At 64.8% G+C, this 23909-nt stretch overlaps 9 protein-coding genes across 9 annotated transcripts; 4 read left to right on the plus strand and 5 right to left on the minus strand.

Moving 5' to 3' along the window:
* Positions 1 to 200: 200 nt before the first annotated feature.
* Positions 201 to 836, plus strand: AMSG_09320 (acetyltransferase; the record flags this gene model as incomplete). Its single annotated transcript, XM_013899252.1, has 1 exon — positions 201 to 836. One exon carries the CDS (start codon positions 201 to 203, stop codon positions 834 to 836), a length of 636 nt encoding a protein of 211 aa, XP_013754706.1.
* Positions 837 to 907: 71 nt separating this feature from the next.
* Positions 908 to 2429, minus strand: AMSG_09321 (uncharacterized protein; the record flags this gene model as incomplete). Its single annotated transcript, XM_013899253.1, has 2 exons — positions 908 to 2232; positions 2369 to 2429. The coding sequence occupies 2 exons, from the start codon at positions 2427 to 2429 to the stop codon at positions 908 to 910; spliced, it is 1386 nt and encodes a 461-aa protein (XP_013754707.1).
* Positions 2430 to 2662: 233 nt separating this feature from the next.
* Positions 2663 to 3583, minus strand: AMSG_09322 (uncharacterized protein; the record flags this gene model as incomplete). Its single annotated transcript, XM_013899254.1, has 1 exon — positions 2663 to 3583. One exon carries the CDS (start codon positions 3581 to 3583, stop codon positions 2663 to 2665), a length of 921 nt encoding a protein of 306 aa, XP_013754708.1.
* Positions 3584 to 3655: 72 nt separating this feature from the next.
* On the minus strand, positions 3656 to 11224 carry AMSG_09323 (uncharacterized protein; the record flags this gene model as incomplete). Its single annotated transcript, XM_013899255.1, has 5 exons — positions 3656 to 4900; positions 4942 to 9222; positions 9258 to 9593; positions 9683 to 11013; positions 11164 to 11224. The coding sequence occupies 5 exons, from the start codon at positions 11222 to 11224 to the stop codon at positions 3656 to 3658; spliced, it is 7254 nt and encodes a 2417-aa protein (XP_013754709.1).
* A 438-nt stretch (positions 11225 to 11662) lies between these two features.
* On the plus strand, positions 11663 to 14239 carry AMSG_09324 (uncharacterized protein; the record flags this gene model as incomplete). Its single annotated transcript, XM_013899256.1, has 3 exons — positions 11663 to 11994; positions 12106 to 13195; positions 13646 to 14239. 3 exons carry the CDS (start codon positions 11663 to 11665, stop codon positions 14237 to 14239), a joined length of 2016 nt encoding a protein of 671 aa, XP_013754710.1.
* Positions 14240 to 15460: 1221 nt separating this feature from the next.
* AMSG_09325 (uncharacterized protein) lies at positions 15461 to 18834 on the minus strand (the record flags this gene model as incomplete). Its single annotated transcript, XM_013899257.1, has 2 exons — positions 15461 to 18705; positions 18830 to 18834. The coding sequence occupies 2 exons, from the start codon at positions 18832 to 18834 to the stop codon at positions 15474 to 15476; spliced, it is 3237 nt and encodes a 1078-aa protein (XP_013754711.1). The 3' UTR covers positions 15461 to 15473.
* Positions 18835 to 19164: 330 nt separating this feature from the next.
* Positions 19165 to 21493, plus strand: AMSG_09326 (uncharacterized protein). Its single transcript, XM_013899258.1, has 2 exons — positions 19165 to 19267; positions 19610 to 21493. Exons 1-2 carry the CDS (start codon positions 19230 to 19232, stop codon positions 21051 to 21053), a joined length of 1482 nt encoding a protein of 493 aa, XP_013754712.1. The 5' UTR covers positions 19165 to 19229; the 3' UTR covers positions 21054 to 21493.
* On the minus strand, positions 20680 to 21919 carry AMSG_09327 (uncharacterized protein; the record flags this gene model as incomplete). Its single annotated transcript, XM_013899259.1, has 2 exons — positions 20680 to 21734; positions 21908 to 21919. 2 exons carry the CDS (start codon positions 21917 to 21919, stop codon positions 21081 to 21083), a joined length of 666 nt encoding a protein of 221 aa, XP_013754713.1. The 3' UTR covers positions 20680 to 21080.
* A 284-nt stretch (positions 21920 to 22203) lies between these two features.
* AMSG_09328 (uncharacterized protein) lies at positions 22204 to 23433 on the plus strand. Its single transcript, XM_013899260.1, has 2 exons — positions 22204 to 22313; positions 22402 to 23433. Exons 1-2 carry the CDS (start codon positions 22216 to 22218, stop codon positions 23357 to 23359), a joined length of 1056 nt encoding a protein of 351 aa, XP_013754714.1. The 5' UTR covers positions 22204 to 22215; the 3' UTR covers positions 23360 to 23433.
* Positions 23434 to 23909: the final 476 nt, after the last annotated feature.

The following is a 23909-nucleotide window of genomic DNA, read 5'->3' on the forward strand; positions in this document are numbered from 1 at the left end:
CAACAGCCATGGGGATGATGGTGGCAACAGCCATGGGGATGATGGTGGCAACAGCCATGGGGATGATGGTGGCGGCAACCACATGCGGCAGCCACTACTGGCACTGCCCACAACCGACTGCGACGGCCACCATGTCCAAGTCATGGCCACCCCTCTCGCCACCACCACACACAGCCACCACCTGACTCTCCCCCAACACCATGCGGCGTGCAGCTGCTCCGTCGTCTGCTTCGGTCACCATCCGGGCATACAACCCTGAGACCGATGCCCTGGCTATCCACGCGCTCCTCACCGACGCCTTCGACACACCCGCCGAGGCCGACCTTATGGCGGCCGTCCTTGCCGATGCCGTCAGCGACGACGATGACAACAACGATCAGCGCACCGGGACCAACTACAGCCTGCAGTGCTACGCCGCGGTGGCAACAAGTGCGACTGACACTGTCATCGGAACCGTCCTCTTTTCGCCGGTCACCATCACTGCCGCAGATGGCTCTGTTGTCGCCGTCGCATGGGGCCTCGGCCCGATCGCCGTGGCAGAGTCGGCCCGCGGATGTGGGGTGGGCCAGCGACTGGCGTTCGCGTGGAAAGATGCTCCAGACGCAGCGGGCGTGCCGGCCATCGTCGTCCTCGGCGCCAGAGCGTACTACCACGACAAGCTCGGCTACGACACCGCTCCAGACTGGGGCCTCCGCTTCTCTTCGGTAGAGCTCGACGAGCACTTTTTCATTCTCCCTCTTGATGCCGATGCCCTCGCCGCCGCCGGTCTGGTCCGAGGTGCATCGCCGGCAGGCTCCTTTGCCGCCTCGTACCACCCAGCCTTTGACGCCGTCTGATCCATCAATCACTGCTTGCTTTGGTAGGGGGGGGGGGGAGGGGGGGGGGGGTGGCACATGCCTCCCGTGCGTCACGAGAGAAAGACAACCTCGGTCGAGGCTGCAAAAGTCGGCGAGTGCAGCGGCGATCGTACGCGGGTAGCGACTGCCAGCGAGACGTTGATGTTGAACGGGAGCGACGTCCGCCCGTCGGCAAGGAGCACGTCCACAACATCCTGGTGTCCGTTATCAATGGCCCAGAGCATGGCGCTTGATCCGTCCGAGCTCGGATCGACCCGCGGATCGGCGAGCAGCTCTTTGAGCGTCTCGATCCGCCCGTTCTCGGCCGCCAGCCGAATGGCAAAGTTGTCGTCTGCCGCAGGATTGACTGCAGCATGGCTCAGCAGCAGCGCCACAACATCGGTGTGCCCGTTCGCCGCCGCCCATTTGATCGCGTAGTTGTCGACTGTGCTCGGATCAACTCGCGGGTCTGCCAGCAGTGTCTTGACCACCCGCGTGTGCCCGTGTGCCGCTGCCAGCCGCAGCGCTGCGTTGTTGCGTCCGGTCGGATCCGCCCCGGCCGCAAGCAAGACCTCGAGCGTGCTAACGTGACCGCACTCGGCCGCCACTCGCGCCGGAAAGTCGCCACCGACATGCACATCCACCCGACCGTCCGCCACAAGCACCGCTACAACCTCGGTGTGCCCGCTCTCCGCCGCCATCTGAAGCGCATAGTTGCCGTCCGCCGCAGGATCGACGCCGCGCTCTCCGAGCAGATGCCGCACCGCGTCTGCGTTGCCCACCCGCGCCGCGTGCCGTACCGCATAGTTCAGCCGCGCCGCCGCATCCACCCGCCCGTCCGCCACAAGCACCGCCACGATCACGCCGGCGTGACGCGGCGCCGTCGCCGCAGACATCAGAGCCGCGTTGTCGCATGCTGCCGGATCCACCACATCGTGCTCAAGCAGCTCCTCCACTGCAGCCACGTTGCCCGCCGCACACGCCAGTGTCAGCGGCAGCCGATCGCCGGCGCTTGACCGATGCGGATGGTGGCTCGGATGGACCACACCGGGCACCGCGAGCACCCCGCGCATCAGCCGCAACCATGCCGGAAACCCGCCATCGCCGCTCTCCAACTCGGCTTGCACCACGTCCACAAGCGCCGCCACCGCATCAACCAGCCGCGGAATCCGCCCCAGCGCCAGCCGCGCCGCCCGCCACTCGCTGTGCTGTAGGCACCAACCGGCGCCGAACCGCGCTTTGGCGCAGTCGACCGAATATTCGGCGCCGAGCAAAGCGTCCCGCACGTACCGACAGCTACGCGCCAGCGCCACAATGTCCCTCGGCGCAAGGATCTGGCTGCCAAAGGCAATGGCATGAAGGAGCTCAGGCGCAAGTTCGCCGAGCCCTACCGCTGCTGCATCCTCCCCGCTAGCCCCGCTCGACATCGCACCGCCGCCGTGGCTTTCAGGAACAATCCGCTGCTCCAAAGCAGCGAACAATTTTGTGCGACAAGTGCGTGGAGACGCGCAACCTTGCCGCACCTTATTCACCGCACCCCACACAGCCCGACTTGGCCGATGCGCGCCCAAAGACCGGCCCGTACTCATCCATCGGCCCGCACCTATCCAAACGCTCCTACCCCCCCCCTCTACCCGGAGAAATCGTTCCATCGTCGCCCCTCCTTCCTGCACCTGCCCCACCTGCCCACCTTCTCGGCATTGACCAATTTCGCTCACGGAACATCGTGTCTGTCCCCCCCTCTCGCCGCACACGCCACTGCAAGCCGCCAACAAAATTGCTCACTTCAATCGCAGTGAAACAGCCCACGGTTAGCGTCTGTCGCATTACAGCTCCTTCTCCACAATCGCACCCGCCGGCATCGCAAACGAGTCCGACGAGCTCGACGACGACGAGTCGTCCTCCGAGTTGAGGTGCGCTGTCCGCTGCACGGTTGCCTGCTTCTCATCGCCAGCGAGATCCGCACGCCCGTAGAACATCGCGAGCATTCGCGCCATCTGCTCCCGCATCACTCGCGTCGGCTCGTCGTCGCACAGCTCTGCGTCCGTCAGCCGCGCCACAACCTTTGGCAGCATGGTCCTAATGTGCTCGTACAGCGTGCAGATCGCCGCGTCGCGATAGCTTTCCGGAACCTCCGAGAACGTCACCGCCACGCCCTCCACGCGCTCCGGCACCGTCGAGAGCTTGTCGAACAGCTCCGCCATCACGCGTTCGTTCGACACGATAAAGTCGTTGAACTGAAGCATTTTCTTCTCCTTGTTGCCAAACTCCTTCTTGTTCGACAGGTTCTGCAGCACCTTGCCGATCAGCACAAGCAGCTTCCGCTCCGTAGGCGTCGGCAGCTCCTTCACCAGCCCGTACGACTCGGGCGCCGTGATGCACGGCACCATGAAACGGAGGAAGAAGAACCCGCCAACCGCAATCGCGTTCTGCTGCTGCGTGTGCTCCTCAAGCAGCCGCCGCGCAGCCTGCGACGTCGGGTCCAGCGCTCCCTGCAGGTTGTCGCACGCGTCCACCATCTGGTCGAGCTTGTCCGTCAGCTCCAGGATTGCGTCGTTGAACATGTCGAGCCCCTCCCGCATCGGGTTGATCGCCACTCCGATCGACGCCAGATCGGACGTCAGCAGCGGCTCCAGGTTCTCGATCTCGTGGAAGACCTCGGACCCGTTGACGTACGCAGACTTGGTCTCCTTCAGATTGCCGTGCAGGTTCTCCGCCACAATCGCCGCGAGGTTCTCCGTCGACATTTGTTGTACCGCTCAGACATGCACGCCTGCACATGAGCAAACAGCTCGCGGAACGCCACAGGCAGGTACCGCTCATACAACACAATATGTGTTGAACATCCGCTGGCACTTTTTAAGCAGCCCAAACTTGTTCGTCTCGTCCTGCGCCTCGCCCTTGGCCTTCTTCTGCTCCTCGAGCTCCAGATCGTGGATGATCTTGTTCAGCGGCCGCCCAATCGTCGCGTGCACGTAGTCCAGGCCCTGCATCTTCGAGTACGTCTTGAACATCTTGGTCGCAAACGAGTTGGTCCGGAACATCGTCGCCTGCGACTGCGCTCCAAACACCTCCCGCGTGATAAAGTCCTTTTGCAGGTCCACAGACAGCTTGTGCGCCTCGGTGAGAATGAGCACAGCCTTGGCCACCTTGTCCGCCTCCGTCGCCTGCGTCACGTCCACCACGGCGTGAAGCACCTCGTAGCCCGGCAGCAGCAGCATCTCCAGCAGCGGGCCCGACTTGGCGACGATCGCGTCAAAGTCGAGCGGCTTCTTCGATCCAAACGAGCCAAACACCACAGAATGCCGCAGATCGTCCGTCAGCTCCGGCGGCCCGTACAGCTCCTCCTCGCGTTTCCGCTTGTGCACAAGGATCCCGAGGAGCACAATCAGTAGGCAGCAAACAGCTCCCGCAACCGCAATGCCGACAATCGAGCTCGTGCCCAGCGGTGGCTCCGGCGGCTTGGGCACCGCCGCAGGCTGCTCAAACACAAAGAACAGCGTCGTCTCGTCAAACCGGCCCCACGGCGCCACCACCGTAAACTGCGCGCCACCGGCACCGCGCTGCGGCGTCGAACACTGCAGCTCGCTCTCGGACACATACACCGTCTCGTTGACCGGCACTCCGTCAAACGCACACAGCAGCCGCGAGTAGTTGGTGAACAGCACGCCGGTCACCGTCACCGTCTCACCACCCGATGTAAGCCCGTTGAGCGGCGCAATCGCGTCCACAGACGGGCAGCTCTGCCCGCCAAACAGCGGCGTCTCGGACGGCGCCGTCGCGTTCGGGTTCACGCACGACGACGCAATCGTGCACTGCTGCGAGTCCACGCACCACCCGCACTCTGGCCGCGCTGCCTCCCAGCACTCGGAGCACGTGTCCCGGAGCAGGCACGAGTAGTACTCGAACGGCACAGGTGCAAGATAGTCCTCGTCGATATACCGCAGCGTGAGCGTTCCAGTTGTCGCCACCAGCGACGTCGGCGACACGCACGTAGCTGACGATCGGTCGCTAGCCACACGTGCCGCAAGCTCCACAATGTCCTGCCCGGCACCACGGTCCCACTGACACGTCGTGCCAGGCAGGACGGGCCGCCCGAAAACACAACCTCGGTCCCGCCCTGCATCGAGCCCGACGACGCAGACGGCGTGCCCGTCGGACACGCCCGGTTCTCGCCGCTCAGCCCGGGAATCACCGTCGTCGTGTTGGCACACGCCCCGCCGCCGATCCCCACACGCGACACACAGCTTGACTCCTCGAGGCACCACGAGCAGATCGACGCACACGCGCCGCACGATGTCTGCGCGGCACACACAATCACCTGCACACGCGTCTCGGCAAGGCTCTGCATCACGTAGTTGTCGCCACTGTCCACAGACAGACACACCACGTACTCGCCAGCGTTAGCAAACGTCACGTTAAAATACGCGAGTCCGCCAGGCCCAGCCTCATTGTAGTCGCGCGCGTACAGCACGTTGCTCGGCACCTGGCACCCGCCCGACACGCGGTCAAACCCGATCTTGGTGTTGACCGACGCCGTCGCACCAGCGAGAACAATCTCTGTCTGCACTCCGGCCTCGAGCACCGTCACTCCCGGAACGCTACCGTCGGCGCTCAGCGACGTAATCGTTGTCGGCTGCGCAGAGAGCGCTGTCACGTTGAGCCCGCCCTGCTTGACGTAGCTCAGCCCACCATCCACAGACAAGCACAGCTCGTACGGCCCCGATGGCGAGTTGAATGACCCCAGGTTGAACGTCGTCGCCCCAGATCCGAGCGAGACAGCGCCGTCCACGTTCTCGGAATCGCATGCCACACCCTGCGCAACAAGTGCGAACCACGTCGTCGCAGAGATCTCCACCCCAGCGTTGAGGCTGATTGTCAGCGGCGGCGGCTTGGTCGTGCCAAACAGCTTCGGGTTCACATCGACCACATCGTTCGCAGTCACGTCCACCACACGCACAAGCGGTCCATCCTGCTGAACAAGCCCGCCACGGCTGCCGTCCCACGAGTAGCACGCCACATAGTCGCCTGCTGCAGGCATCGCGCTCGCCACGGCACTCGTTGGTCCAGTCCACGGCACGTCCACGTACGTCCCGGCCCCGGCTCCACATCCGACGTCCACAGGCACCAGCGACATCAACGACGACGACTCAAAGTACACTCCCGACAGCGCAAACGTCGGCTTCGAGCCCACGCCCACAACACGCGGGTCGACGTGATCAATCGCGTCAGTCGCACCGCGCACCACCAGCTTGCCCACGCTTGTCTGCGCCACAACCTGCGTCGCGTGCACCCCATAGCACACCGTGTAGTTGCCCGGTGTGCTGATCGTCGACGTCCACTGCGTCTCGGTCCCGCTCACAATCGGAATCACACCCAGCTCGGGCGTGCACGACGCCGACGACGAGAAAAACACCCGCGTCGCAGCAGACGGCTTGATGTTGGAGCCGGTCATCGCAAACACCGGGTTCACGCCGACAGGTACCACAAGCGGCGACAGGCTCGTTACCGTCGTCGCCGTCGCAGCAATCGCCTGCACAGACACCCCCGTCTGCGCCAGCCACGTCGGCACGTCCGAGTCGACTCGCACGCACGCGTAGTACACGCCTGCGCTCGTGAATCCGCCGCTCCCGCCGCCAAGCACGTACTCGGTCTGCGACCCGTTGTTGATGAGCGTCACAACCTGCGGGGACGAGCAGTCGCCGGCAGTGAGCGTAAACCCGAGCTCGACGCCGCTCATCAGCACAATCGACGACGATACCGTTAGCACAAAGTCGTCCACTCCGGACGGCACCTCCGCCGGCACCAGGCCTGTCACTGTCGTGCTGCTTCCAGCTTGCACCGTGAGCGTCACCGACGACTGCTGCGTCCACTCCTCGGACGGCGCCCCACGATTGACCGTGTAGCACGTCGAGTACGCTCCCAATGCCAGCGGCGCAGACAGCGTCACCGGTCCTGTCGCCGTCATGTCCGTCACAGCCTCGCGGTCGCCCAGAATAAGGCAGCTTTTGCCTGCCGCCGCAAACGCGATTGCGCCCGTCGTCACAGGCGTAAACGTGCTAAACGTCATCGTCAGCCCGCTCTTGTCTGCAGGGTGGTATCGCCGGTCCACCGACGTCAGCGTGTTTGTGTCAATCGTCACCACATCGATCGTTGCGCTCTGCGCCGTGTAGCTTGCCTTGCCGTCTGTTGAGTAGCACACATACAGCGGGCCCGACGCGTAGTCGCGGTCCACCGTGATAGCCACGGTTGCCCCAAGGTCGGTGCTAAGATCCACCGACGCATCCACGCTCGCGCAGCTTGCCGAGGTCGAGAGCCCCACCGACGCGCCCTTGGCGTGGTAAGCTCCGTTGCCCGTCAGCGTGATCGTCGGCCGCGTCTTGGCACCCATCACGTTTGGCACCGGCGTCACAAACCGGTCTGCACTCGGCCCGACAACCGTAAACGTTGCCGCAGGATTCTCCACCCACGCCGTCGTGACATCCATCTGCGTGCACACCTTGTACATGCCCGGTGTCGGATCGCCGACATACCCACGGATCGTCGTGTTGCCGTATCCAAACTCACGCTCGCTCGCGACCGGCACCGAGCCGCACGAGTTGGCAACCGGAATGACCGCCACCTTGGTCGACGACGCCCCGATGAGGTTCGACGTCCCCGACGGCACGAGGTCACTCGTCATGCCCGAGCCAAGGAACGCAGGCTCCAGCGACGACAGAATCAGCGTCTCCGTCGACGACACAACCGTGACCTCCGCACTGACTGCGATCTGCGCCACCCATTCGGCGAGAAGAATAGGCTTGTAGAAGCAGAACTGGTACCTGCCCTTGTCCAGCCCCGTCGGCGCCGTGAACGGTGGCGGCGACGGCGAACCGGTGGTGTACGCCACTTCGCCAAACCGCCCCGAAACGCACGCTCCAGACTTGGCCATCGCAAGCTGTGTCGTCCCGTCACGGGCATCGGTCACAATGTCGAACGCGAGGCCGGGCACACCAGACGCCACAATCTGCGGCGTGGCAGACTCGATCGACAGCGCTAGCGGCTCGTTCACCACAGACACTTGCGATCGAAGCTGCCGCGTCCATGTCGCTCCGCCGTTGACTGTGAGGCAGACATCGAAAACACCAGGCTCGGCGAGCGCCTCGCTCACCAGAAGCTCCTGGTTCTTGGCCTGCACATCAACCGTCCCGATGTGGAAGCCCGTCTGCCCACAGTCCTGATTGGCGTCTGGATGCAGGAGCGCCACTTGGACCTGTGACGGCACCGACGTCTGCTGCAGCGACCCAAAGGTCATGAGCGGCTGCGTCCCGTTCAGCACCGTCGACGGTACCAGATCGGTCATCGCATTCGGCGAGTCGATCGCGTACTGGATCGTTTGCCCCGTCGAGCCCCAACGCGTGCCCTCGGCTGTGTAGCAGACGTGGTAGTTCTTGGAGAGCTGCGCCGCCGGCTCGCCGTAGTCGACGCTGAGCGCAAGGTCGATCGAGCCATAGGCAAGCGGCACCTCGACCTTGCGGTCCTGGCACGAGGCGTAGGGTGAGATGGCCACCTTAGCGCCCGGCAGTTCATCGTCGGCCGTGAAGCTCACCACATACGAGCTCAACGAGTTGCCGAGCACCGCTGGCGGCGAGTCCAGCGTCACAGAGATCGCACTGGGCGGCGAGAAGACCACGAACGCTGCGCCGCTAGCCTGTCCCACCCACGTCCCCGGCTTGGCCGCCGATGCAAGACAGAGGTAGTACTGACCCGCAGGCACGCCGCTGTTGAGCGATATCGACGCCATCCCGCGCCCGTTGACCACCACCGCGTTGGAGATGGTGGCAGTAGAAGGCGGGTTTGAGCAGTTAGCCACTGTCGAGAGCCCGACCTGTCCAGAGAGCACGCTCGACAGGCCGTTGAGCTCAAGAAATACACCAGCATCGTCGGCGTACGCGCTTTGCGGCGAGAATGACGAGATGGTGGATGAAGTGACGTCGACCACAGTGATGACCGGGCCCGTCTGGCGCGCAAACGACACGCCGCCATCGACCGAGTAGCACACGTGATACGCGCCCGCCGCAAGTGATGGCGCCACGAGGACAGACCCAGTCGCAGAGTACGGCACAGCCGGTGCAACATGGTTATCCACGACACATGACGGTGCTCCGCTGGCGACGAGCGCAAGACGGGTGCCGGTGTCGGTCACCTGGGCACCGGAAAAGACAAACCGGGCCGGAGCACCGGCGGCGATAGACGACGGTGTGACCGAGGCGATAGCGTTGACACCGCTGGGAGCAACAACCAGCTGGATGCCGGTCATCTCGACCCGCAGAGAACTGGTCGACGATCGAACGCAGAGCTTGTAGGTACCAAAGGTCGGAATAGAGACGCCGGTGTAGCGGCCGCTCTCCGAGTCGTACGCAGCCTCGTACTGCGGCGAACCGTTGAGCAGTCAGTGGAAAAGGCAAACTGCGAAGTCTGCGAGTGGATGCGGTGGCCCGGGGCGACGGCAAAGGTGGCGGTAAAGGTCACGCCGGCACCGACGGTCCTGGGCGTCATGGCGGTGATCGAGGTCGGAGTGACGAGGACGTGGGTGAGGGAGAGCATCGGCTGGTGGACCCAACTGGCGCGGCTCGATCGGGCGCAGACCTCGTAGCTTGTTGTCTTGCCGTAGATGTTGGTGGCAGCCTCGAGAGTCGGACGATCAAAGGTGGCCGATGCCGCCGCGATGGGGGCGGTGAGAACTCTCCCAGATGCAGCTTCGCAGACAGACTTGAGCTCGGCGCATGCACGCGTACATGTAGCTATCTGCAAGTGAGTTGTGGCCGCGAAGCAAGCCGTCGTTCGACTTTCGTCCGACCGATGACGATGTCTTCTTGTGAGCTCGGCTCGTCATCCTGAAAGCTGTCAAAGAAACCACGCTGGGCGTTGGTTGTCCGCGTCACCTTGGAGATGTGCTGCGTTTCGGGCTGGAAGCCGTCCAAATTGCCGACAAGGGCGCGCGGGTTGACCAACATGCGCATGCTGGTCCAGTACACGTCGCCTTGGGTGGGATAGCTGGTCGGATTTGGCTGGCTAAAGTACCAGGAAAAGATGGCGGCCCACTCCTCAGGTGTACCCTGATCAGCGAGGAAGCCGCCCTGCTCGGCGCAAGTGCGCGAAGCTTGCTGATGAGAGCGAGGAGTGGTCTCAACGAGCCAGGCGCACGCCTTGGTGGCCGGGTAGAACACGTTGGACACGCCGCGCAGCGCACAGTCGGCGGCAGGATCAGCGTTGACGGCACTGGAGTCGACGACCAGAAGCTCTGCGTTTGGCGCAGAGGCGTAGGGCAGGCTGGTGGTCGTGAGCGCGAGCGTGCCCTCGGCCGACGAGCCGTGGGCAACAAGCGACGGGGTGAGATCGGTAAAGGTGGTTGGGTACGGTCGGCCGAGTACAAGCTCGACCTGGACGTCGGACTGCAGCCTCCAGTTCTCACCCAGATCGTTCGAGATGCAAATACCGACCTTGTTGCCGATGAGCGACGCGGGCAGAGGGTTCTCCATCCAAAAGTACGACGAGCGCAGCGGCTGGACACCCTGCACCGCGGAACAGTCGGTGGTGGTAAACCCGATAAGTGCGGTGAACGAGGGCGTGATGATGGTCGATCGGACCAGGACTGGAACTTCGTGGTCGGCTGGGTTGGTGTAAAACGTCACTGGCGAACGAGGACTGGCCGAGATGTACTCGAGCATCTCATGGTCGGGATCAAACCGCATGCAGTACATGCGATTGTCAGAATTGGTCGGCGATGCCATGTCCCAATCATCAGACCCCCGCATCCCGGTGTACTGGACACTGGTGACGGAGCCGGGGCTTGGAGACCCGCTGTGCCAGTTCACAAACTTGTACTGCAGACCGTCGATGCCGCGATACTGATACTGGTAGATGACCGGGTCTGGATTGGACGCCCAGTCGGCGTAAAAGTTGCGGATGAGCCCGTACGCGTACTTTTTGTTTTTCTCCTGCCTCACGCGGATGAAGTTGTCATCAACATCATAACCCCCGTGTCCCATGAAGCTGTCGAGGACGGACGACGGCGTCCAAGGCAGAAAGAACTCGCTCCCAAGGGCGGCGCATTCGGCGTACGCGTCGCGGGCATCTGGCTTGTTGTCCTTGTCCGACTTCCATTCAAAGCCGCCCCATGTTACGGTTCTCACGTCTGTGTCCAAGCCTAAAGTGAGTGCATTGCGTGGAGTGGAAGGGAGGGCTGCAAAGGCCGAGCGCGCGGTGTGTGCGTGAAATGGACAAAAAATGTTGCAACGCAAAACAACAGCATGTTGGTTCTCCAGCAAGCCCACGTCCTACGTACTTGCATGAGCAACACCTGCGAGCGCAAAGGCCACAAGACAGGCTAAAAGCGCCTGTTTCATGGTTCTGTGCTAAAGGCGTGTTCGCCGAGTTGGGTATCCAGAGCTGTGGTCGTGAGTGTGTGCGGGGCGCGGCCGCGGCGGTCAACAACTTGCGGCAGAGAAAGATCATGGTCGCGGAGGTAGCAGCGCAGTCAGTAGAGTGCCACTGACCCCCCCCCACCCCCACCACCACCACCACCGCCACCACCAACCTACGTGTAATCGTCCAATGCTCTTTGTGCAACTGGGGCCTGCTGGCCTGCTGGCTTAACACTTCTGGCTTGCCGGCTCATGGCTTCTTGTCGTGTGGCCAGCCGGGGCACACCAGCAAAAGGGGCAAACCACGACCTTTCCGGGAACGGCAGTCGGCGCGAGGGAGAGGGAGGCAGGGCAGCCACCCGAGCCACAGCCCCCGCACTTGCGACACCCACAGCCACCTGACCGGACAAGGACTCGAACATGGCAGCGGTGGGCAGTGGTGGCGACGGCGAGCCGGTGCTGGCGGTGCTGGCGGGCGGGGCGGTGGTCCGGGTGGCTGCCGACGGCGACGGGCTGGCCGCCGACGTGTACGTCGTGCTACGGGACGAGGCTGCAGCGGCGGCTGGGGCGGAACTGGGCGGAGGCGTGGAACTGGTTGCCCATCCGCAGCTGGGGCATGTAGCTGCACTGCGGCTGCCGGGCCTGCGGGTGGTGGGCGTGGCGGGTGTGCCAGGCGTACCGGCGGCGCGAGTGACGACCGAGGCCGCCGACGGCGAGCTGGGCGAGGCGATCATCGCACGGCGCCGCGGGCGGTGGACGGTGGCCCGGACACATGCCAGCGGTGGCAGGGGGAGTAGACGAGCTCGAGTTGGGCGGCGGAGCGATGTTGCACTCGGAGACGGCGTCCGGCTGGCTGTTGCTAGTGGCGAGGTGCTTGTGATGCGCGGGGCAGTGCCGGTAGCAGCGTGTCCGGTCGGCGAGGGCGAGGTGCGGCTGGCGGCAGCGATACCGGTGACCGGTGGTCGGTATGTAGTCGGGGCGGTAGTGGGTGGTGTGCGGATGGTTGTGGTTGTCTCACCGCCAGCCCGTGGCCGGGCCTGCGCACCGTGGGCAGTGTCGGCGGTGCCGGTCCACGGTGATCGCGGCCGCGCCGGCGGCATCCCGCTTGCTGGCGGCTTTACCGCTCCGCACCAGCTGCTATTTGTTGATGCTGCGCTGGAGCAGGTGGTGCTTGTGAAGCCAGAAGCGGTTGCAGAGGCGGCAGCGGTCCCGGAAGCGCCAGTTGCGACTGGCGGACCGGCGACGCCGCTGATGGCGCCGCTGGCCGCTGCGCTGGCAGGGCGAGCGCAGACGAACGCGTGTATGCTAGCCAGCGAGGATGCCGCGCTGATAGCTGAGACTGCCATGGCTCGGCTCGTGGCGGATCAGCTGGCACAGCGGGAGCCGTCGCGGGCGGCGGCGGACGAGCTGCTCGGTGGCCTTGTCCCGCTCGTCGGCACGCCGCCAAACAATGGCCGGCTCACCACGCCCGCCAAGTCAGCTGCAGCTCCAGCCGCGAGTCTGGTCAAGCTGCACAGTGTTGAGGCTGTGGCCGGCTCGGGCGTGGCGCTTGTGATCTACCACCCCGAGCCACTGGGCCCCGGGCTGATGATGGTCTCGGGCGCCCAGGCGAGCCAGCCGATGACAACGGTGACGCGGGCGTCTCCTGAAAGCGCCCTGGTAGTGGTCTGGCTGGACATTGACGAGGCGGTGCTGTACACGGGTGCGCCATGGGTGATGTACACCGAAGCCTCACTCCCGCGGGCGGTGCTGACTCTCGAGCGCAACGCGCTTGCGGCGGCGACGACGTCGCAGCCATCGCTCGCGGCAGCCCAAGCGCTCTTTTTCCATCCCAAGACGGCCACGCTCGAGCTTTGCATAGTTGGCGACGGCGTGATCGAGGCTCTTGCAGCCTGCGGGCTATCCGCGCTCCCGCCACCGCTCATCCCGTTGTCGCTTAGCGCCCCAGACGCGGTCTGGCTGGCTGGCCCAGGGCTGGCGGCGCGTGTTGTCACCAGTCGACGGCAGCTTACGCTTGTGGGATGGACAAGTCCATCCGTGGCGCTTGCCGCGCAGACTGTGCTGCGCTGCGGGCTGTGCGTGCGGGCTGTGCGTGCGGGCGTGACAGGCGATGCTGGCAAAGGAGCCGCGTAAACAGCATGGCATGGTGCGGGGGTTGCCTGTGCGGCCGCGCGTCGGCGGCGGCAGGTGCGGGGGGGGAGGGGGGGGGGGGGGGGGCGAGGTCGAGGTCGAGGCAGACTCGACTCACGCGTGGCGGCCAGAAACAGGCTGGGCGGTGACATGATGGCAACGACGGGTGCAGGCAACAAGAGCGCAGGCGGCAGGCCTGGTAGAGTGGCGGCGTGGGTGGTAGCGGTGGTGGTGGCGGTGGCGGTGGCATGTGCGGGGAGCGCGACTGGGCAGAGTCCGCCTGTGTGGCCGGGCACCTTTACCATTGCTTTCAACGAGACGGCGTCGATTCCGCATATCATCTCGGGCCAGACGACAGGCGTCATGTACTACGATGCGGCGCACGGGCGGTCGCTGGTGACGCGGGTGAATGGCAAGTACGACCGGTACTGCGGCTCGGTGGAGATTGCGCGGAACACGCCGTGCAACCACCTGGTGGTGCCGTCGGCGTCGGGCCAGCAGGTGCGGTACCTCGACTTTCCCGAGCGCAAGTACTGCTGCCAGTGCTGCACCCAGGCGCAGGGCTGCGGCGTGGTGAGCCCTGATTGGATGGCCAACGCCACGTTTGAGGGCGAGACCACGTACGGAGGCTACAACACATACGAGTGGAACGCCAAGGGTCTGCAGGCGAACCTCTACTACGAAACCGTCGATGGCTCCATCCCGGTCCGCCTCAACCAGGTTCCCGACGATGTGCAAGACTTTGATCCCACCACTTGGTCCACTGCCCCGCTCGACGACTCGCTCTTTGACGTCCCGTCGTACTGCGGTGGCAAGTGCTACACCTCGGTCGTCTGTGACCTCCTTAACCACGCGCCGATCTTCTGAGGCTCTGCCCGAGTGTGATCGGCGGCTGACATGAGCATAAAGGCCAATTTTGTGATGTCTGCCCGTGTGAGGAGGAGGAACAGTTATGTTACGAGTGAATACGTACGATATGTTTGGACCGATATTGAGCGGAATACGAGAGCCAACGCGCTAGCGAATGCTGCTACTGGCTTGCGCGTGTAGCCTTTCACATGTGGTGAAGATGCCGAGCATGACTGGGCGTTCTACTGACCAGGGAGAGAACCAAACGCGATGTCCGAGATCTCACGTGGATAAAGGCTTGAGTAAAAAAAACTACAAATATCACCCTCAAATGGCCGAAAATAATACTTTTACATAACTCAAATCAATTTTACATACAAAATATTGAGATTGCGTCGTGTTTTTAATATATTTATTTTTTTTATAGTATTAGATTTTGAGGAGGAGGAACAGTTATGTTACGAGTGAATACGTACGATATGTTTGGACCGATATTGAGCGGAATACGAGAGCCAACGCGCTAGCGAATGCTGCTACTGGCTTGCGCGTGTAGCCTTTCACATCACATGTGGTGAAGATGCCGAGCATGACTGGGCGTTCTACTGACCAGGGAGAGAACCAAACGCGATGTCCGAGATCTCACGTGGATAAAGGCTTGAGTAAAAAAAACTACAAATATCACCCTCAAATGGCCGAAAATAATACTTTTACATAACTCAAATCAATTTTACATACAAAATATTGAAATTGCGTTGTGTCTTTAATATATTTATTCTTTTATAGTATTAGATTTATATGTTTTTATAGTTGGAACTGAGTCGTACATGTCGGGACCTGAAATCACTGATTTGTCCGCACAGTACGTATGCGCGCCGGAACTTCCGGCGGTGCTTGAAGCACCGATGCGCATTCGACGGCCTTTGCCGGTCTGTCTCTGACAATTCTGCTGTAGCCACTACATGCACACCTAGTTCGGAGACAATGTGCTGTGATCTGCGTGCTACAGATGCCGAAAACCATTCGTCTGCCTTGTTGCGCGCCACGGACGGCCGGGCCGCACGAGAGCGTTCTCAGGCTCTCGGCACCGCCATTGGATGGGCAGTGTGTGTGGTCCATCGCATGCAGCCTACACCCCGAGTCTCACTCTACACAAACACACACACGCACCACGTGGTGCATACCGCGGCAGGTGACCTGGCCAGGCCGGCCGGCCTGCGGCCGGGTCAGCTACCGGTTGGCTGCTTCTGCCATTTTAAGCACGAACATTGTAGTTGCGGACAGACTTGCGCCGCTGAATAAGAGCCTCGCGCTTCTTGCGGAGCGAGCGGAGCTTGCGCTTGCGCGACGAAGCGGTACCGCGCTCACGGATACGCTCGCGCTCGCGCTCGCGTGACCGATCCCTAAGCGCCTCGGCCTCGCCCGTCACCGCGAGGCCGAGCTGCGAGCGGACACCCGCCATTTTGGCCGAGAGAACCGGGGAGGCCGGCGCGGCCGGCGCGGCCGGCCCGGTCTCGGCTCCGCGGTGCCGACCTCCGCGACTGCGAGGGAGCTCATCGTCGTCATCGAAGGAGTCGTGTGCCGCCCACGACCGCGACGCGAGCTCCGACTTGAGCGCTGCGTTCTGGGCCGAGAGCTGGGCCATTTCGCGCTCAATAGCCGCCAGCCGCGACGACGGGTCAGACGATGGGGCCGGAGCCGGAGCAGGAGCCGGAGCCGGGGCTGGGGCCGGGGCCTGCGGCGCAGGCGCAGCATATGCCCGCTGAAGGTCCGACTTGAGCAGGTTCGAGAGATCAAGCAGCTTCTCGCGCTCACCCATCAGCCGCTTGATGTCGGCATGGGCCTCGTCGAGCTGGGCCTTGAGCTCAAAGACTGCCATGTTGACGCCGCCGGCGCCCGGTGCGGTCGCGGTACCGTCCATCCGTGCCCGCAGCGCCGCAACCTGTGCCTGCAGCTCTGCGACAATGCCCGACGACGCAGCGTCGGCAACGGCAGCCTCACCGGCAGCAGCCAGCGGCGCCATGACATCGGTTGCCCGCGCCCGCGCCTCGGCAGCCTCGACCCGACGCGCAAGCTCGTACACCTGTGCCTCGCGGTCGGCAAGCTGTGCCTGTGCCACCGCATGCGCTGACGCCAGCGAGTCAGCCTCCTGCCGCGACGCCGCCAGCGCATTCTCGAGCTCATGCGCCCGTGCCACCTGACTCCGCGACTCAGCGAGGAGCTCGTACATCTCGGTCCGCTGCTTCTCGATGACTCCGTTGAGATCTGCGAGCTGCGAGCGAAGGAGCGAGACCTGGGCGCCCTCAGCAGCGGCCGCCGCGCCAGCACCAGCAGCTGCTGCCGCCTCCAGTGCCGCATTCTTAGCCTCGAGTGCCGCAAGCGAGGCGCGGAGCTCGCGGACGGTCGATGACTCGCCTGCCGCCGCTGACGCCGCCGCCGACGCCGAAAGCTCCTCCATGTCGGCGCGCATCGTACGCACCACCTCGCGGATCTTTGCGTTCTGACTCTCCAGCTCGGCAATTCGCGCCTTGGCCGCCCGCGCCTCGGCATGGGCCTCGGCCAGCTCCTCAGCATCGACCGCAGCAGTTCCAGGCTTGGTCGCCGACAGAGCCGGAGACGCAGCCGCGCGCTCGGCGGCAGCGCTCACCCGCGCCTTGGCCCGAGTCACCTCGCCCTGCAGGATCTCGCGCTCGGCTGCAACCGAGTCAAGCTGCAGCCGCAGCGCGTCGGCGGCACGCTCGCCGTCGGCGCGGATCTTCTGCGCGTCGAGCACCGCGGCGTCGCGCTCATCCTCGGCAGTGTCTGCCCGCGAGAGCGCGTCATCACGCTGCAGCTGCAGCGTCCGCACAATCTTCTCATGCCGGAACTGCAGCTGCGCCGCAAGCTTCTCCGTCCGATCGCGGGCTTCGTCCTCGGCCGCCGCCGCCGCTGCCACCAGCTCGGCTTCGCGCGCCTTGCCAGCCTCGATCTCCTTTTCAAGTGCCTGGACTTCGCGGCGACGATCACCGGCCGCGGTTTCAGCCGCCGCCAGCGCACCACGAAGCTCCTTGAGCTCGGTCTCACGTGCAGAGAGCTGCGCCTGCGCTCGCTCTAGCGCCGCTGCTGCCGCCGCCTCCGCCGCCCGCGCCTCCTGCCGCTGGCTCTCGAGCTCAAACTTGGCATCCTTCAGCTTGTCGGCCGCCTCCCACGCCGCCACTTGCGCCGCATTTTGCAGCGCTCGGATGGCCTCGTCCTTCTCAGCCACCGTCGCCGCAGCCTCCATCCCGGCCTCGGCCGCAGCCTCGCGGACGCTGGCGAGCTCGCCACGGAGCGAGGCCTCAGCACTCTGCAGCCGCTCGGCAGCCTCGGCTCGGACCGTCGCCAGCTCTTCGGCGGCTCGGGTGGTAAACGCATCGCGCTCGGCAATCCGTGCCTCCCGCTCGGCCGCCAGCTCGGCTGCAGCCGCCTCGGCAGCCGCCGCACTGGCCTCCTGCGCATGTGTCAGCTCTGCGCGAACATTGGCGAGGACCTCGTCGGCCACCGCCTTGGCTTCGTGCAGGGCGTCGAATGCAGCCTGCGCCTCAAGCTTGTGCGCCTCAAGCGCAGCCCGGGCGTCTGCTGCCTCGTCGCGCGCCACCGCCGCTGCCGCAGTCGCCGCATCAGCCGTTGCCCGCGCCTCGTCGCGTGCCTCGCGCAACGCCGCAGCCTCGCCTTCGGCAGCTTCCACTCGTCCGGCAGCAGCAGCCTCTGCAGCAGCGACCTTATCGGCCGCCGCCGCCTCGGCCCGGGCCACCTTGTCGGCCGCCTCGTCCCGGACCGCCGCCAACTCGGCGCTCGCACCGGCAGCAGCCTTATCGGCCGCCGTCGCTGCAGCCGTGCGAGCCTCAGCCAGCTCTGCCCGGGCTGCCCGCAGTGCGTCGTCCAGCGCCGCCCGCTGGCTTGCAGCCTCGCGCTCGGTGGCGTGGGCCTCGGCTTGAGCCTCGCGCAGCGCGTTGGCGCCCTCCCACTTGGCAGCCTCGAGCGCGAGCCGCAGCTCCGCCGCCACCGCCGCTGCCTCGTTAGCCTCAGCAGCAGCAGCAGCCTTGGCGCTCGCCAGCTCGCCGGCCGCCGCATCGGCTGCCGCCTTGGCCTCGGCCAGTGCGGCGTCGCGGTCGGCAATGACTGCGCGGAGCTTAAGAAAGGCCTTGTCGTAGCGGGCCAGCTCGGCGTCACGGTCCTCCAGCAGCTTGAGGTTGTAGGCAAAATCGTCCTTGAGCTTGTCCAGCGCGCCCGCCGTCGCCTCCAGCTCCTCCGTCTTGCCGGCGAGAACCTCCTCTAGCGTGGCGATGCGGTAGGCATTGATCTCGCTCAGCTCGCGCTCCTTCTGCTCCACCAGACTGCCTAGGTTTGCCGACGAGAGCATGGCCAGCGACGTCGCGTCAGCTCCATTCCCGCTCCCGCCGCCCACCCGTAGCGTTGCCCGTAGCCCAGACCGGTCCATCTTCTCTGCGTCAGGTGTGCCTTTGTCCCTCCCCCCCCCCCCCTCGGCCACCGTTGCTGCTCTCGTCGCTTGCTCGCCGGCGCGCGCCAGCCAACGGCCAACGGACAAATCCCCGTCGATGCGCTCGTCACAACCGTCCCCCAAAAATTGACCTCATTCAGCCTGCCTCGATTGGCAACACAGCGTCGCCTGCCACAAACAGCCTGCGCAGTGCCAATTTGCTGTGCTTGTCATTAGCCCGCGCCGATTGCGTCCAGCATGCATCCAGCCCGTCGAGGAAGCGAGACCATGTCGCCAATGCTAGGGACTTGGCCTCCGGCAGCTAAGATTAAGCGCGCCACATGGATTGTCATTGACTCAAGCTCCCACTACGCCGCAATGCGCCGGTTTTTTAACAGCCTCTTTCGCGACCCTCTCAACGACGGCTGCCCCCGCAAGCCACCTTGGCCAGACACAGCCACACCCCCGCCCTCTCCCACTCTCTCTCACCCTCACCTCTCCCGCCGACACGCGCGCAGCCGCTCGCTCTTACCCAAACCTCTGGTGTCGACCATGTCGTCTACCAAGAGCGGCAAGAAGGCCGAGAAGGAGTACGCGCGCCCCTCAGCCCCCTCTCCTTCCCCCCGCCTCCCTTCCTATCACTCCCCCCTCCCCCCTGCGCCCCTTCCTCGCTTCACCTCTTCCTCCACCACCCGGCCGCTCCCCGTCACCCTCCCCGGCCTCCCCTCCCCTCCCCTCCCCTCCCCTCCCCTTCCCCCCGCCTCCCTTCCTATCACCCCCCGTCCCCTCCCCCTCCCGTTCTCCCCCCACCGCCTTCCCGTGCCCCCGTCGTCACCAAAGGCGAACTTTTTAGCCACAACCTGGTCACCCCCACCCCCCTTCCCAGCCTCCCTTGCGGCTGCGACTCACGCCCATGCTGGTCGTCCCTACAGAAGCAAGTCGCGGACAAAGCTGAACAAGGCAGAGATGAACGAGAAGCAACGAGTTCGGTCGCAGAATCTGCGGAGGGAGATGAAGGAGCTGTTCACCTACCTCGGCCAACTGCTGGGGTGTGATCCCAAGGAAAAGGTGAAGAACATCGTCTCGCTCGCCATCCGCCGCCTTGAGGAGCAGGCTCTGCTCATCTCCGAGCTTCAGGCCGCCGGCATGGTCGCTTCCGGTGGTACCGCTCAGTCGGCCTCTCCGCTCATGCGTGGGTCGTCCAATATCGTCGGCATGCACGCTGTGCCAGACATCCGTACCCAGCAGGCGCAGTTGTCGCCGTCGCAGGTGTCGCAGCCACAGGTACAGTCGCAGGCGCAGTCGCAAGCACAGGCTCAAGCGCAGCAGCAGATGGCCATGCGGGCACTCGCCGAGGCGAACCTGCAACAGGCCCACGCCCGCGCCATGCAGGCCCAGGCTCAGGTCCAGGCCCAGGCGCGGCTGGCTGCACAGGCGCAGGCAGCCGCCAACGCCGCCGCTGAGCAGCTTCGTGCCGCCGAGTCGGCCCGCGAGTCGGCCGGTCTGTTCCCACCAGACTTGACGTCATCGCTGACGCCCGCTATGGCCGACATGTCGATTGCCCGCAACAGCGGTAGCAACGGGCGCTCGATGTCGTCGGGTCCGCAGAGCTTGACATCATCCGAGTCGCTCATTCCAGGTCCGCGGCTGGCAAGCAGTTTGCAGAGCAACTCGGGCTCGATTGTGTGGGGTGAGGACGGCGGCACGGCTGCCTCCTCCGCCGCACCGAGTATTGCCATTCCGAGCGGAGTGGCGGGCCAGTTTGGCATGGATGCGCTCGGAAACTCACTCTACGCCCCGATGAACATGGTAGGCGCGGGCATGCCCCGGTCCGGCCCGAGCTCTTTCATGGCCGCTACGACGAGCTACTTTGGCGGCCCGGTCCCAACCACGTCAGTGACACCGGCACCGTCGCTAGCAGCACCGCCGTCCACCATCTCGCCGCAGGCGGTTGCCCCTGCCGGCGCTGTCTCGGGCACCAACTCGAACAGCCTCTCGCACCTGGGCATATCAACCGAGTTTAACGACCTCATCAACTCGTACCTTGACCCGACAAGCAACTCGTTCGGTCTCAATCTCTCCGACCCAAGCCTGGCCCTGGGCGACGTCAACGACATGATCCTCGCCTCGCCAAGCGAAATTGTGCCGCCGACAGCTGCCCAGCAGCAAGCCAAGCGGAAGTTCCAGCTCTCGGCGTCGCAAGACACCAACTTGCCGATCATCACGGACACCCTACCGCCAAAGCAGGCCCGTGTCCGGCCGACCAAGCGCCGCCGCCGCCGCCGTGAGACCACAGAGGGCGTCGCAACCTCCAACACCATGGCCTCCAACGCTGAAGAGTTGGACGAGTACGAGTCGAACACCCAGTCCGGGTAAGCTTCCACTACCTGGGCAGGTCTGCTCTCACGACGACGTTGTACCGCGCTGGTGTGGCACAACATCGCGCAAGTCATCGGGAATAGGATGCCCGTTGTCTAGCAGCCATGCCTTGTACGCCCCGTTGACATATCGCCGTTGGAACTCGTGGTCTGCTAACGCACGCGCAGGCAACGACGATGGAACTGTGTTGTCGCTGCGCACCAGCTCCGATCGTGGCTGCGGAACCGCAGTATACCGCTGCTGCCGCTCGGCCGCATGCCGCGCCGCGTGGCTCTTGGCCAGATGCCGGTGCATCAGCCGCTCCCACTGCTCCGGCGGCGCAGTCCAGTCGCGCCCGTATGCCGTAGCCCGCGAGACCGGCGGTGGTGGCGCAGAATCGCCGGCGATCGGCACCACATACCGCATCGACCACGAACTAAAGTCTGCGTCGCGATCCCGGAGCATGGCCGATGGCGGGTTGCACAGCTCAGAGACCTTGCCCAGCCCCCGCCGCAGCAGGCCCGTCCGCAGCAGCCCCTTCGACTCGAGCACCAACCGCTCCAGCCGCTGCTCTTTGGCCACAAGCTCCAGCCGCGAGTACGTGGCGTCAAAGAGCGGGTCGACAACACCCTCGCCCTCGCCCTCGCCGCCGCGCACCCCGGTCCCGGCAACCAGCGATCCTGCAGAGCCCAACGACGGCTCGTCCAGCAGACCCGCGCTCGCAGCTGTGCCACAAACGCAGATTCGCGCACTTTGCCCCTCCCCTCCTCCTCATCGCTGCTCAGCGAGTTGCTGCTCTGCCGCCTCGCCCGCCCCGCCGTTACCGACCGCCGCCGCCCGCCCCTGCCTCCTCGCCGCCCTCCTCCCCGGACTCTTGCGCTCATTCCGCCCGACCTACACGTAGCCGTGCTCGAAAGAACAAGAGAGTGTTTGTGCGAGAGACCGAGGTCTGAGCGAGCGTGTAGTCTTTGCCTGTTCATCCCGTTACCCCCCCCCCCCCCCTTGGTACCCCCCCCCCTCACAGGCTATGCGTAGCGGCGCCGACCACAACAGATTCGAACACACACCGTTGATCAGACCAGCGAAGCAGCCAACGGTCCCTCCTCCTCCCTCCCCCCCTCCCCTCCCCACCTCCCCAGCCCACCACCCCCAGACCCATCCCACCCCACCCCCTCAACACATGCACGGTCCTTCCCCTCCGTGGGCCACATCCAACGACCCACCACCCACCTGGCGCCCCTCCCTGCGCATACTCCCTCAGCCGCAGACGTCGACCACGTACGCACCCCCCCCTCCCCCTCCCCCTCCCCCTCCCCCTCTCCCCCCCCCCATAACACACCCCTCACCTCATCACCCCCCCATACAGCCACCACCACGTAGGAACGTTTGGGAAGAAGCAGTTTGCCGCCGGCACTGGGCACAAGGTCTCTGGCACGACCTTTCGTCGCGGACGGCGGGCCTTTCCGGCTCGGTCGGCGTCCAACCCCATTGTGCCGGCCGAGTCGCGCGCTCCGGCTCCGCCGCCGTCGCGATCGGCTGTCTCGACCTCGTATGGCCTGCGGAGTCATCCGCCGCAAGCTCCGCCGCGGGCTCCGGATGCTGCTGCGGGTCCTCGCGGAGGGCGGGCGCTGCGTGCCCGCTTCCGCACCGCCCAAGCCGAGTCGTCGCACGGCCCGCCGCCCGAATGGGGCCGGGGTGTGGAGCACACTCCGGGATTCTGGAAGCACGAGGGCATCACTCCGCTGGCCTCGTACCGCAAGCGGATCCGTGCTCTCCCGCGCTCCGCCCGGCTCGTCCTTGCCGCCCGCAAGGCCTCGGCCGCCCGCTCATCGCAGCGCTCGATGCCGTTCACGGACCGTGTCGCCATCCGCCAGCGCGATGAGGCTGTGCAGGCCGTCCGCGCCCTCGATGCCTGGTCGCCGTCGCGCATGGCTGGCGCCTCCACCGCGGCCGCTGCCTTTATGAGCGGCCTCGGCGCAGCCTCACCTGACCCGAATCCCGACGCCGACGCCGACCCGCAGCCTGCTCGGTCGGGCTCGCGGTCGCGCGACGCCGAGTCGCAGGCGTCCGACACCTCATCCGAGGCCTCGTTCTCTGAGGAGATCATCGCCCGCCAAGCGCAAGAACGGCTCAATCGCCGCATCCGGCGGGCACAGGCTCGCCGCAAGCGCCGCAAGCGACTGGTGGTCATCGACACCGCCGACGACGATGACCCCGGAACCGACATGGCCCTTGCCGACGCCACCGACGTCGTCTCGGATCTCTCGCGCAAGCTCTCCATCGCCTCCACCCCCGTCTTCCAGCGCCTCTTGCGGTACGGCTGATGGCCTGCCTGCTTCCCTCCTGCCGTGCCGGGGCAGTCCGTTGAGCGGGACACCGAACAAATTGCCAGCGAACAAACGATTGCCGTCGACAGTGCATTCCTCTCTCTTCGGTGTAGGCAGGCGGCGGGGAAGAGCAAGCGGAAGCGGAAGCAGTCGGAGCCAACGAACCGTCCATCGGCCACGACTCCACCCAGCCATCCCCTACCACTATCACCCACTGCTACGACTGCCACAACTGCCAACCAACCACTCTTCATCTCCATCCCATCCCTGCCCCCCCCCCCCCCCACCTCTGTATTTTTTTTTATATATATATATATATCGAGCGACTGCGCCGCAGCTTCGAACATGCATGCCTTGCGAGCCGGCCCCATGCTGCTCGTCGACAACGCCTTAGTAGAATGCCCATCGCCACTGACAACCGAGTCGGCTCATAGAGGGCCCGAGGCGGCGTAGACTCGCCGGAGCGGGGGTCCCAGGCCCGGGCGGTCTCGTCGAGCTCGGCGCCCCAGGCCATATGCTCCAAAACCGCAGCAGAAGGCTAGAAACA

Source organism: Thecamonas trahens (assembly GCF_000142905.1).
Source record: "Thecamonas trahens ATCC 50062 unplaced genomic scaffold supercont1.46, whole genome shotgun sequence".
Classification (NCBI taxonomy): domain Eukaryota; order Apusomonadida; family Apusomonadidae; genus Thecamonas; species Thecamonas trahens.